Here is a 13,937-nt window from a genome sequence, read left to right as displayed (position 1 = left end):
AAGAAGAAAGGAGGAGATGGAGAAGAAAGGAGGAGGAAGAAAGAAAGAAAGAGATGAAAGAGTTTGGAGGAAGAAGAAAGAGGTTTGTGGAATAAAGGATAGGGGTAGAGACATAAATGACCATTTTATTGGTACTTTTATGTCCATGTATTTTTTTTGTTAGATCTAAATGTTCAAAAGTACACTAATGAGTATCAGCTTGGAATTTTCCTTTTGTAAAATTGAGATTTACAACTCCATTTTACAACTTTGGGTTGGGATGCACTTATAAGTATAGAGTGGTTTTCGGCTTATAAAGATAGAAGGATATCATTCCCTTATTTCCATTAAAACCATCAACAAATACCAATCCGTCATTAATCCAAGCTCGTAATGTAGCTCCCATTGCTGATGGCATCTTCTTGCCTCAGCCTTCAGCTTCAATCTGGGATGGGGGCTGAAATTAGTCTAGTCAATTCCACCAAATCTCTACCATTCAATGCATAATTGCATTGGATTTGATAACACCACACCCCACCATTCGATAGTGCAGATTTGGTGAAATTGATGGAATAATTCCAACCAATTTTTTTCCCTTCAATCTCATCTTTCTCATCCTCGGTGCCGGTGATCTGTTGGACTGGACTGCCTCAAAAGTCAGCACGAAGAATGGCCCAATGACTGGGCTAACAACTTGGTTAAATGGGCCGCTGTAGGGTTCGAGTCCAAAGCAAATACCATTTCGTTAGTATTGTTGAAAAGCGATCCCTTTCTTTTTAGTTTGAACACCCCGTATAACCATCTATACGTGCTCAAGAAAAAGGGAAAGAAAAAAAAAAAAAAAAACAACCATGCAACCATACAATTGTCTTTAAAAAAAAAAAATTCAGAAAGTGCAAAATCATAGATTTCTTTTTTGGAATTAAGGTGCAAAGCCAATAAATGGATTTCCATTCCCTGCATTCATATATATTGGCTATCAGTGTATGATATCCTTAACAACTGTACATTTTCATTGTGGCATTGGCTGCTTTCAATTCGCATTTACAGAGAAACATAAGAGAGGTTACAGTTTCCTCATATGCACTAACATAATTGCAGGAAACAAAGTGACTAGTATTGATTGAAGAAGATTACTACTTGAAACCCATTTATTGGTTTAATTACTCATATCTTTGAGTATGATCTTGTCCTGCAACATAGTCAACAAGTCCTGCGCCTGCCTTTTCTCCATGCCCATCAGTTGCCAGCTGAGAAACTCCTCCAAAGGCGATTATCATCACCAATAGCACACCTGTTGAGGCCAAAAGAGGCCAAAAATAGGCAAGGATTCCGATTAACCTTGGAGCAGCATATAAGAAAGTTGAAAGTGCCAATGAAGCAATAATTGCTGCTGCAAAATGGTTTCTGTATTGTAACATCTTCTTTGTGATATCCATGGCTTCTTGAGGACTGAGAGAGAGAGAGAGACCAGAGTTGTCTGTTGGAGATGACTGGTTTCAAAGATTGCTTTTAAAGATGGATTTGTTCTTCAACTCCTAATTAAGTTATGAGGAGATTCTGTGTTTCCCATACAATTTTACTCCCAAATTTGATTAAATATCTCTAGTTACAAAAGTACCCTCCTCCCAAAATTCCAATTCCCATTATCTTTTGTGCATAACTGCTGCAGATGAACAAAAGTTGAGAAGGGCAAAGCAGTAACTGCATGAAACCCAATGGAATGTATTTGGTTTGGCATATATGCCTTTCTCTACCTCTTTTCATTGTTGTCTTTTAGTAGAAGATTGGGACTTGGGGAAGGTACTTCTTCTTTTCTTTTTTTTCTTACATGTGGTCATAGTTTTTATGAAAAAAGTTAGCTAATCAAAGAAGAAAATGAGGGATCATATATTGCTTCAATTTTATTCTGCTTTCTGATGCCAAGTGATTGAAAGAGGAATAACTTTCTCGGAAGACTTTCAGATACCACAAGATTTTTCTTCCGCTTGATGATTCCAATCCTAATTTTTCTTTTTTGGAGGCATAAAGATGGTTCTTTTTTCCTGGCCCACTAAGCCCTAACTTTGTTTTATGTAATTATGGGTAGCCTAGACTAATATGCTTCAAGTTAATATAATTTGTAGTTATAACATTGATCACGTTTTAACTCAGTCACCGAATATTCAAAATTTTCAACTTACTAATCTACTGTTCAACTTTGTTCCATTTTGGTAATTCGGACAATTTTTTTTTCATTTTTGGGCAATTAACATGTTGATGAGGCATAAAAAGTCAACAACAATTGTTTTTATTATTTGTCAGTACTAACACTCGGTGACATGTAAAATGAAGACTTATTTTTTCAAAAAATTGATGGAAACAAGATCACAATTTTTTTTGTTGATTTATTTTATTTTATGTAATTTATCTTGATCAGCAAGGATTCTTCGTTTTCGAATTTGAATTTGAGTTGATCAGTTTAAGATCTGCTTTCTTTTTTCTTTTTTCCCGAAGGATGTTGAGCTTGTCTGAGTTCACTATGATTTTAGTCTAATCCAAGTTGATACTGATAGTTCAACTCACAGAGTCAGTTGTTTTGATATGGTGAGAGCAGATCGAGATGATTGGAATCCCATCGAGAAAAAAATTGAGAAGAGGACACCAAATGGATGGCCCGTGATGTTGAAGTGAATCCAAGCGTTATCAATGTCGATGGTGTTGAATTTGTCCACACAAGTTAAAATTGAGAATTCGAAATATAGAAAGATATATGGGCTTGTTTATACTAGGAAAAGGAAGGAAATAGATGTCCAGTATCATGGAAGTTTTGATGGCCATGGAGATATTCGCACAAGAGAATAAGGTGTTGCGGGAGGAACTTAGGGTTTGTGAAGAAGAAAAAGAAATGAGAGATTTATGTTTTTGATGGTGGAAAAAAGGATTTGGAGAAGAAATTGTTCAACAACTTATGCCCTGTCTACGCGTCAGCAACTCGTCATGCAATGTGGTCCAATTTGAATGGTTTCTTAACAATTAACTCGTCACGTACGCGAGTTGACTGCCCAAAAATGGGAAAATCTTCTCAAGTTAACAAAATAGTGCAAATTTAAACTTTTGAGTACTAAGTTGAAAAGTTTAAACATTTGGTAACTGAGTTGAAACGTGGCAAATCTTTTGATGACTACAAGTTATATTAACCCAATATTCTTCTATGATATATCACATACCCATCTTTCTGTAAAAGGGATACTGTTTCAGTGGCCTAAGTTTCTTGTACATTGGTTGTCCAGAATCAAATGGGCTTTCCATATGATGAATCACTCTCCCAAATAGAAACAGAATTTGTAGCAGTAGTAGAGCCAAGAAAAAATATCAAAAAACAAAAAGACGAACGAGAAAACAAGACCTTTTGGGTTCACTTATGCCTTTACACTCAATGGTTCCATTTGATATGTACCAAAATGGACCCTTAGCAGGTGAGCAATCAAAAGTTAAAAGAATTATGTTTATATAATAGACATATACCATGGGTGTGTTTGGTGCACCATATATTGTAGTTTGACAATATATTATCAAACACAATCAAACAATATTTTTTGGACACAAAAACCGAGACACTTTGGACACCATATATTGCTCATCTTGAAATGGTCTCATTTATATATATATATAAATAGAATACAACTTCACATTTTTTTTCCCTCCCAAACTTCCAAGTTTTTTTTTAGATTTTTTAATTCTTATTATTTTTCAGATATTTTAATTTTATTATGTTTTAGTTATTTAGTCATAATCATCTAACAACCATTTAAATTATCTTTTATCTAAAACTCTAATTTAATAATTTAATGATTATCCTTTATCATTATTTAAATTATAATATAAGTATTATTTATTACTATTTTTAATATATATATATATATATAAAAGATTTTATACAATTCATCTTCTTTTCCCTCCTAAACTTACAAATATTTTATCCTATTAATTTATTTATTCTCTCAACTACATTTCAATTGAAATAGTCAATTTATTCCCTCAATTAAGATTGAAATATTTTTTAAAAATATTTTAGCAAAAATATAGAGGATAGTAAGATATAATAGATAAAGTTAATATTAACCAACAAGATATTTTTTCCCTCCTAAAATCACCTAAACCATAAACGTATAGATAGATAAGAACCATTTAATTCTTATCATGTCTTGGTTGGTTGATTATACATATTTGAATTTTCTAGCCTTTTAATCTTCTAACAACTATTTATAAATATACTTTATCATTATGTAAAATATAATCTGATAATTTAACAATTATTTTTTTTATACTATCATACAATATATAAAAATAGAAGACACTTCAACTTTTTCCCCTCATAAATTTTCAATACTTTTATAGTATTAATTATTTTTTCTCATAAATCAACATTGAAATTTTTTAAATCAAACATATAATGGATAATATGATATCTTCTAAACTTCAGTGATTTTTTCAAATATTTTAAAGATATTCAAAACTATTGTGAAAACCAACGTTTCAAAGATTTTTCAATTATTTTAAATATATTCAAAAAAAGTATGATGATCAACACTTTAAATATATATAGACGTAGATAATCATCACCAAGTATGGTGCTGCTTTCATCCGTAGAAAAATTGATAAATGAGTAAATTGTCTTGCTTGGTTTTATTTTATGTGTTATCATTCCATTGGTGTAACAATGACTAATTTATTATATTTGATATTCCTTGTGCAGTTTTGTACATCAATACATCAAAGAGGACTCTTCGGGAATGAGCCCAAATTGTACTTGTGTTTCTGTTAATTGTTATTGATGTCATATTTACTTTAGGGTTTAACATCATTAATGATTGTTTTCTGAATATAATTTAGAGGGTGATGTCCCCATCTCCAATCAAAAGAAATTTGTGTGGTACGTATTTCTCATTTTCTCACTTGCTAATTTGTTCTTTCTTTACATATAGTTGTTTAGCATAGCTAAATAATCTTGATTTGTCTAGCCAGACAATTTCAATGCAGACATTGAGCTTATAGAGTTGCCATGGAGAAATTTCCAAGTCTTCTACAGTCAAACACATAGAAAGTCAAGTCTAATGAGCCTAGACAATTCCTGAAACCTGATCTAATCATCATCAACAAATAAAAACACCTCTTCATATGTGAATTCAAGTACTTCGATTAATGAGTAGAATGACCTTTCGAGATATGCGAATTCAGATGGAATGCATATGTACAATTGATAAGTTTTTGTGCTTCCAATTACACAATTCCATTGTATTCTCTACATTTACTGTTTTTCCTTTATTGATCGATGGCATAACATGGCTACATACCAATGAATATCATAATGAATTGGATATTTGTTAGACAATTGTGCTATTCAGTGGGTGACAGATGATAAGTCTCCTATTGAAAATTTTATTTTTTTCCTCAATTGTCCATCAGGTTATTATTACAATTATAGTACCCAAATATAATTGAAATATAATATTTTATAAGTGGTTAACTTTATATTAATTTAGCAAATTATTTAACTGTAGGACTCAACAGATTCTATTGAACATATTCAGGAAGTCAGTGAGGTGAACAAGGTATTAGTAATTATTAAAATAATGATTGACAATTGCATGTAATTTAGTGTTCAAGATCCTTATAAATATATTTTAATATTTCAAGATTCATTTTCGGATGAGACGGATGGTATCTCTCCAAAGAAAACTTTCTTAAAAATGATTGTGATCTACCCGATGAATTATACACTCAACTTTCAACCAGTAAAGTGAAAAACATCAAGATTGAAAAAAGATTAGGACGGGAGTAAATTTTTTTAGTTGTTTGATTTGATATTGTTGAACTTAAGTTTCGTAATTATTTAATTTTTGTTTTTTGAATATGTACTCTCTATGGTTTTTATTCCCAATGCAATAAATATTTCATAAATTACTTTCTCTACCTAGCATTTATAAGACTTATTCTGAAATAAATTCAATTATTTGTATTTCAAACTAATTTTATACAATTAATATTATAATCAGTTGTAATAACGATAATTTAATGATTGGAAGAAATTGCTCTTTTTATAGATTATATAATTTGTTGTTGTGCCATAAAATTCCATAAACAAAATTAATTTACAAGTGCCCTGCCACAATGATTGTAACATATAATTACTTATCTTAATAAAGATACTAAATTTCCAAGAAAAATAAGAACAATAAAATTATCTTATAATAAAATTAACATATTAAATTTATTCATGCACATATCCAACTATATATGAAAGGTTAATTATCTTGAAATTTGTCAATTAATTAATTATGCACATGTCCACCTAACCTATCAAATTTATTCATTCAAATATGCAATATTATGAAAACATTAAACAATTAGTCCAAAAGTGGGAAAAAATCTGAGAATAAAAGGTTTTGTTTTAAATACAATTTTCTATTTATAAAATTTGCGAATATAAGGTTATTCTTTTTAATAGAATTTCGGATGCTTTTTTATTTTAAAACAATTATAACTCTATCATCTTTATTATAAAAGGATTAATTTATGTTAAACTATAAATAGGAATCAATTAAAGTCGGTTTTTAGTTATGGCCAACTATATCTTATAGTTTCTAGGGTAAAAGGTATGAATGGGTTAAGATATTGATTGTTAATAATGAAGGACAATTATGTAATACTACAAACAATGTAGTGTTTAAAAGAGTATTTCATAATTTTTATCTTAAATATGCCATGTTATTGTCAAATTTCTATCATTATACACTTCAATAAATTTTGACTTGAAATTAATATCAACAATGTCTCTTCACTTATCCTAAACCCTCTTTAGGTGTTGGTTCTTCTATGATCAAGTATTTTAGTACCATTATAAATTCTTTATTATTCGTGCATCGCATGAGTTCAAACACTAGTTTTCAACAATTTTGAAACACTTTGAAAACCATTTTCCAATTATATCCTTGATTTTAAATGTATTGACGATAATGCCCCATCCTCTGCGCCTCTCTCATCCTTACAACTCATTTCCTCCATTGATCCCCTCCCATCCTCCTCTACGGTAACCCAAAAACTCAATCCTCAATGATAACTCCATCGCTGTTGATCAATTTCTCAAGTCGTCCTCCTCCAACGGACTCGAGCTACGCGAACTTGATTGTGAACTTGATGAGATGCTTCGGGACTCGTCCTCCTCTTTGCGAAAGTCTTTACTTTTTTTTTTTAATTATAAATAATTCATTTAAGGTACTCTTTTATAAATAATTCATTTAAAATGTTGTGTAATTATTTTGTCCATTAAAATGCTTTAAATAATTATTAATATTTAAGAAATTGTTTATTTATTTTACTATTTATTTGCATCAATAACAACTTTAATGCTTAATACCCAACAATTTTAACATCATATATACTACTAACAAAAGTATAATCAAATACCTATCAACATTTGAGGAATCATATATGCTACCATTTATTATCAACATTTATTATCTGTAATATATGGTATAATATATGTTAATGTCAAAATTGTCTACCAAACGGACTCCATGTAAATGTAATAAGTGGGCCATCTGTCAAAAGCTTAGCTCCCATCTTGGCATCACTTTCAAGAACGCAATAAGTGGGGATATTCAATTAAATTATGATTAACAACATCTTTATCTTGATCAAAATCCTCCTTTAATATTTTGTTTAGTATAAGGATTTGGTCATCTCCTCTCTCACTATTTCAACTATTTTGGTTTTGGGTGTTGGTGGGGATTGGGAGGAGGTAATGGAGTATTCCCTTTGTCATAACTCATACGGTGAAAATCCCAGTTATAGTTTCAAAAATTGCCATTTGGCCAAGTCTTGGTTAACAGCTGGACATTATGTATATATTCTTCTTCTAACCAATCATACTTGCAAGCAAATTAAGAAGATGGGAAAAAAATATATAAATGACATCACATATGTGTTTGTTCTTTCAAGCCACTTTAGGTTCATCCCCATCAAGTTATTATCGTAATCAATACCTCATTTTCTTTCAAAACTTTAGTTGAGTGACTTCCACTAAGCAGAAAAAAAAAAGAAAAAGAAAAAAAAAGAGGCATGGATTATGGAAGATTTAGCGCTTAAGCAAGTGAATAACTCCAAGACTAGACCATGACACTAACATCTACTAAGAATCTCTCCATAAACCCTCTTTAAAATAGTTAAAAGTTCTGTCTGAGGATCAAATAATACCTACCAATCTATCAAACTCGTAAAAGCAATTGACAAAGATCAGGAAAGTGACAAGCTTTTGGAGTTTAATCTTTCATGTGTTAAAAAAAAAAAAAAATTGCACCAACGAACCCAATTAATGTATTCACTTGTTGATCACACTTTATTTGGTTTCAAGATAAGGAATTAGTAAGGAAGAAAGTTTTAAACTAAAAGGATGAGGTTTCTAGAATTTTTGAAATTCAAAAAGAGATAATCTTGTTGGGTTATCCTTTATGATCAGCAATTAAAGTTCTAATGAAATAGAGAATTAAGAGAGAAATCAAGGTTACTGTCAAAAACTGAATATGAAAGAAGCCGGCTTGGCCGGCTTATGATGTGCGCCTACCTGATTTTGCTTGCAAGGGAAAGGCCAACGAAATCCCTCTCTTTGCGGTCAATTCCTTAAAAAAGGAGATGAATTCTATCAGTATCTCTTATAATACCAATACCAAACTCTGGTTATTTTATTCCCCCACAAAACCCAGTTGTATAACCATTAACCACTTCGATCATTGTGTATTATTCGAGTTTAATAGAACCAAAAGACAAGCACGAAAAGAGATGGTGGGTCATGAGGACCAACAGCTTGGAGGAGGAGGAGAAGACCTCTCTCTTGTTCACCCCGACCCTCTTGTGTTAGAGCTGAATCGGCTGCAGAACCTACTCAAAGGTTTCGTCTTTTTCTCATAAACACACCCCCTCTACTCTACACAAATTGCATTTGTTCCTGCAATGGGTTTTATAATGTGCAATGATATAGTGATTTATGATTACTTGAATTCTGTTTTAGTCTTAGTTTGGACTATGTCTGGGGAAGTTTTGGTTATAATGTTACCAAGGGGTTCAGATTCTTAATCAACTGCCACCATTACCTTCATTAAGTTTTGTGGAATGTCAAAATTTGCTTGCTTTGTTGCCTTAGATTTGAATATGGATGGTAAGATATGAAAAGAAGCAAAAAAATTTGTTTCTACTGTTCACATAGGGGAAAACATGGAAAGGGGGAAATGCCTCTCTTGCAAGTGAAGAGAATGGTGAACCAATTGTCTCTGTAAACTCTTGCTTTTTATGTATTTCTACATTTTAAACATACTTTCTTGTAATTTAAACTTTGTATTGCAGAGAAGGATCGGGAGTTGGGATTTTCCCAGGGGGAAATAAAGGCGTTAAGAGCCACTGAAGTATTGAAAGATAAAGCTATTGAAGAGGTACTAAAATTATTATGCCAAGAATCCTGGTTATGGTTTCAGACCCTTATATCTTATTGATATGATTTAAGTAGATGAGATTAAAAATTATGTCAAAGCTTTTCATATTAATTTCACAGTAACCTATGTCAATTTTTTTTTTCTATACTTCTGTTGGCTCCAGCTCAGGAATGAAGTTGGCAAATTGGATGAGAAACTTAGTGCCACTGAAAATCTTCTTGAACATAAGGTGCGTTAAGGTCTTTTATGTATTGTTTCTGGATATGAGACTACGGCTCTCAACCTTGCCTAAATCGATTATGCTGTAGAATCTTGAGATCAAGGAACTGACTAGTGAGAAGAAAGATGCATTGGCTTCCCAATATGCAGCAGAAGCAACCCTTAGAAGGGTGCATGCTAATCAAAAAGATGACGATTCTGTTCCACTTGAGTCTGTCATTGCTCCTCTCGAGGCAGAGATCAAATTGTATAAGAATGAGGTGAGAATATTGACAGATTATTTGCTCATGAAAAAAGAACCGATCCAGTAACAGAAGATAATTCATTTCTTTCATATGGACCTGTCAGATTGCAGCATTACAAGAGGATAAAAAAGCTTTGGGACGCCTCACTAAGTCAAAAGAATCAGCTTTGCTTGAAGCGGAGAGGATCTTGCGAAGTGCTCTGGAGAGAGCATTGGTAGTTGAGGAGGTCCAAAACCAGAATTTTGAGCTCAAGAGACAGATTGAGATCTGCCAGGTAGGAAAGCCAACTTGATACAATATATATATGGATTTTGGACTGAATAATGCATGCAATGCAGGAAGAGAACAAAATCCTTGAGAAGACCAATCGCCAAAAGGTTTTAGAGGTTGAAAAGCTTACCCAAACCATTCAGGAACTTGAGGAGGCTATTCTTGCTGGTGGGGCTGCAGCCAATGCCATTCGTGACTATCGACGACAGATTTCTGAGCTGCAAGTATGCACCATGCTTCACATAACTGTTATCCAGCAACCTGTTACGAATCGTAATCTTTTTACCAATAACGATTAAATACATATTTCAGGAAGAAAAGAGGACATTGGAGAGGGAGTTTGCGAGAATTAAAGTCTCAGCAAACAGAGTAGCAACTGTTGTGGCTAATGAATGGAAGGATGAAAATGACAAAGTCATGCCTGTGAGGCTGTGGCTGGAAGAGAGACGGCTGCTGCAGGTATCTCTTTCACAGCGAACTCTTGAAGAAAATTAATTTATTCATATGTGAGTGAACGACATCATTAGTTTCTTCTTCAATTCATCATATTTAGGCAGAGATGCATCGATTGAGAGACAAGCTAGCTATATCAGAGAGAACAGCCAAAGCAGAAGCACAGTTGAAGGTGAAATTCAAATTCTCTTCCAAATTGTTTATCTAAATCTTTTCTGTAACATACATAAATGGCTAAAGTTTTATGTTATTTGAGCTTACTTCAGGCAAAATTGAAGGTGAGGCTAAAGACACTAGAAGAAGGTTTAAGGCATGTGTCCAGTTTTTCTGTCAATCCGGATACTTTTAGTGGGTCACCTAAAACAGAAAAGTCCAATAACATCTTTGGGTTTCTGACAAACAATTCTGGAGTAAGGAAAAGGTCTTCATCACAGCCAAGAGGTTCCACCATAAGTAGAGTCTCTCTCTCACAGCATCCGAGTCTAGGAAATGAAGCAGAACGAAAGCAAGCCAATAATATACATAAGAGAAGCACTTCTGGGGAAAATATGCTGAGGAAAAGTCTATGGGCATCTAAAAGTAAAATTGTTGATAGTAGTGGAAAGGAGAATACCCAAATTGAGAGGAATATGGATGTCAATCTTGATAAGTTCAAGGATGACGAAACAACTACAACAATCTTGGCTGAAACGAAAAACAAAAGTGGTGGCAATGAAGAGACACAAAATAAGAGAAATCCCAAAGATCAAGAGATCTTGCCAGATGGTGAAGATACGGTTTCAGGGTTTCTGTATGATAGACTTCAAAAAGAAGTCATAAACCTAAGGAAGGCTTGTGAAGTTAAAGAAGATAATTTGAATGCTAAGGATCAAGAAATCAAGGTGACTTGTTTACTTCAAGTAACTCCCTTGTTCTCTTTTTGTAAGTATTAGAATATTTAGGTACTGAATGGATAAAATGGTATTCAATACAGATGCTCATGAAGAAGGTAGATGCACTGACAAAAGCCATGGAAGTGGAGGCCAAGAAACTAAAGAGAGAAGCAGCAACTAGAGAAAAGGAAGCCTCATCAATGAAAGTGGATGATAATAAGAAGATAAGAAACAACATAAACTCCTCTAAAAGGTAAACAAACGTCAATGTTCTCTCTGATATTTAGTTTATTTATGGCTTACTTTTTTAACATGACAAAAAGATTTGCATTGCAGCAGACCGAGCAAAGCATATTGAAGATTTGTTGCAAGGGTAGATGAAAGCAATCTAATATTTATTCGATTCTTCATCCAAATCTTCCTATTCTTCAATGAAAATGCGGAATTGATTAACGCTTCTATCTAGTAGAAATAAAGTTCTAATTTCATCCCAGCACAGAACTAAGTGTGTTTTTCTGAGCTGAATCCCATTATCTTCAGCTTGAAATGTATTCAAATGTTGTGCAATTCTATAATTTCAAAATCTTTATGCATCAATTAGTCGAAGTTGACTTAATACACACTTAATCAAATACTGTCGGGATGAAACAAATGATGTGATATGTGATAGCACAAGCAAGTCAATTTATGCGTTTCTCAGAGAAAAAGGGGCAGAAACTCTATGACTAGAGATACATACGGCATTTTGGGACTGAAAAAATTGCCGGAAACTGGAAGAGGTGACACAGAAAAATCAACAAAACAGGATACACCTCTACAACTTGAGCAACTGAGCAGCTAGTCTATGTACAGAACATGTTACAAGTTGATGACAGTTATAGCTCAGTAATGAAAGCTAAAGAGGGCTTCCATTTCTGATTACCTTCCCTGGAACTCCCAGCGAATTGCAAATAAACTCTTTTACCCTTCAACTCCTTGGCATTTCTCAGCAACAGCTCCAGCTGCTGCATTGTCAAGACAATCTTCACACACTGCCTCTTGTTGGCCAACTTTGAGGACACCAGAGGCCTACAAAGATGTACAAGTTGTGGTGGGACGACCTGGCCAGGTTTTAGCTTGGCTGTTGGCAGCAATGGTGTGTAAGGCTTCGCCAACTTATAGCCATGGTAAGGATCAGAAGTGACCTTCTTAACTGGTGTTGAAGCCTCAAATTCCTTTTCCTCTCCATTAAAGACGAAAACTTTAGCCTTCTCCTTCTTAGGATTGAACGGTACTTCTATGCAATTCCCCATTCTGTAATTTCCGCTCACATCAGTTAAGCCACCTTCAATATATATAGTGTGAGTCCAAAATATTCAGTTGATTTCATCTTTGAAGACAGTTTAACGTGCAAGCCATCACATTCTTTTTGTCAAGAGCATACATTATATGAACTTCGAGTTCTCTATGGAGGGAAGTCAATTCTGAAAGGTCGTTAAGCAAACCCTAAAGACATTTATGTTCATAAATACTAACAAAGTCAAATGGTCAAATGTACATCCCATATTTTTGGCTCCGTTTGGCGTAGCTTATTTACTGTCAAAATAAACTAGCTTATAAACTGTGAAAAATAAGCTAACTTATAAGTTGTGAAATAAGCTATCGGTGTTTGGCGAAACTTATTACATAAGCTAACTTATAAACTCTTAAAAAAGTCTATTTAAATTTAATTTAAAAGATAAAATAAAATTTTTTATAATATTATCTTAATAAAAAAGAAGAAACTAAAAAATGAAAAAAAACAAACATAAGCTCTAAAATAAGCTTCAAATTGAAGTTTATTTTTTTGGAGCTTATTAGAGCTTATAAGTTAGCTTATGTGGGGTGTTTGACAATGCTTATTTTGAAGCTTATAAGTTTCAAAATAAGCTTTCCCAAACAAGCTAACAGAATTAAAGTTTGAAGTCAACTTCATGCGAATTACGTTTTCTGGGCACAAAACGGTGGCCCTTTGTTTATTAGAGAGTGTCCAACTTTTTTTCCTAGCATAGAAAGTGTTGGAAATATTGGGTTGGGTTCGTCCAATATGGATTTGAGCCAAATAATTAATAAAGGCCCAATACCTATATTGAAAGTATAAGAGATATGATCATACCCAAAATAAGGATATGAATCAAAGTTTGTGTTTAAGTCCTATAGAAAAATGAAAAGGTAGTAGTCTAATTCTAGTGAAGAATCCTAGATAAACTAGAACACTATTACTCTCACCTCCATAAATAGAGGGGATTGCAAAGAGTTAGAATCACTTTTGAAATTACTCTAGTTCTAAGAGTTCTCACACAGACACTCTGGCTGAATACTATCCCCCTTTCTCCTACTCCTTTTCTAGTGAAATCCGAGTGCTTTTTCTTTTGCGGATTTAGGTTCTTGTGGTGTGTAAACTTTCGGATCTA

The 13,937-nt window shown here is 33.1% G+C and overlaps 1 protein-coding gene across 3 annotated transcripts; it reads left to right on the top strand.

The window, feature by feature from the left end:
• Positions 1–8,505: 8,505 nt before the first annotated feature.
• LOC119988552 (microtubule-associated protein 70-5-like) lies at positions 8,506–12,094 on the top strand. 3 transcript variants are annotated; one of them, XM_038833630.1, is made up of 11 exons: positions 8,506–8,908; positions 9,361–9,446; positions 9,610–9,675; positions 9,755–9,925; positions 10,137–10,184; positions 10,249–10,404; positions 10,493–10,639; positions 10,734–10,805; positions 10,900–11,514; positions 11,607–11,758; positions 11,842–12,094. In XM_038833630.1, exons 1-11 carry the CDS (start codon positions 8,653–8,655, stop codon positions 11,861–11,863), a joined length of 1,791 nt encoding a protein of 596 aa, XP_038689558.1. In that variant the 5' UTR covers positions 8,506–8,652; the 3' UTR covers positions 11,864–12,094. The 3 variants fall into 3 exon arrangements, with proteins under 3 accessions (XP_038689558.1, XP_038689557.1, XP_038689556.1); XM_038833629.1 differs by having other exon boundaries at positions 10,014–10,184; positions 11,845–12,093; XM_038833628.1 differs by having other exon boundaries at positions 10,014–10,184; positions 11,842–12,093.
• The last annotated feature ends 1,843 nt before the right edge of the window (positions 12,095–13,937 follow it).

This window comes from Tripterygium wilfordii, chromosome 21 (assembly GCF_013401445.1).
Source record: "Tripterygium wilfordii isolate XIE 37 chromosome 21, ASM1340144v1, whole genome shotgun sequence".
NCBI classification, from domain to species: domain Eukaryota; kingdom Viridiplantae; phylum Streptophyta; class Magnoliopsida; order Celastrales; family Celastraceae; genus Tripterygium; species Tripterygium wilfordii.
Note: the sequence above shows the minus strand (reverse complement) of the source record. Positions and strands in the feature narration are given on the sequence as shown.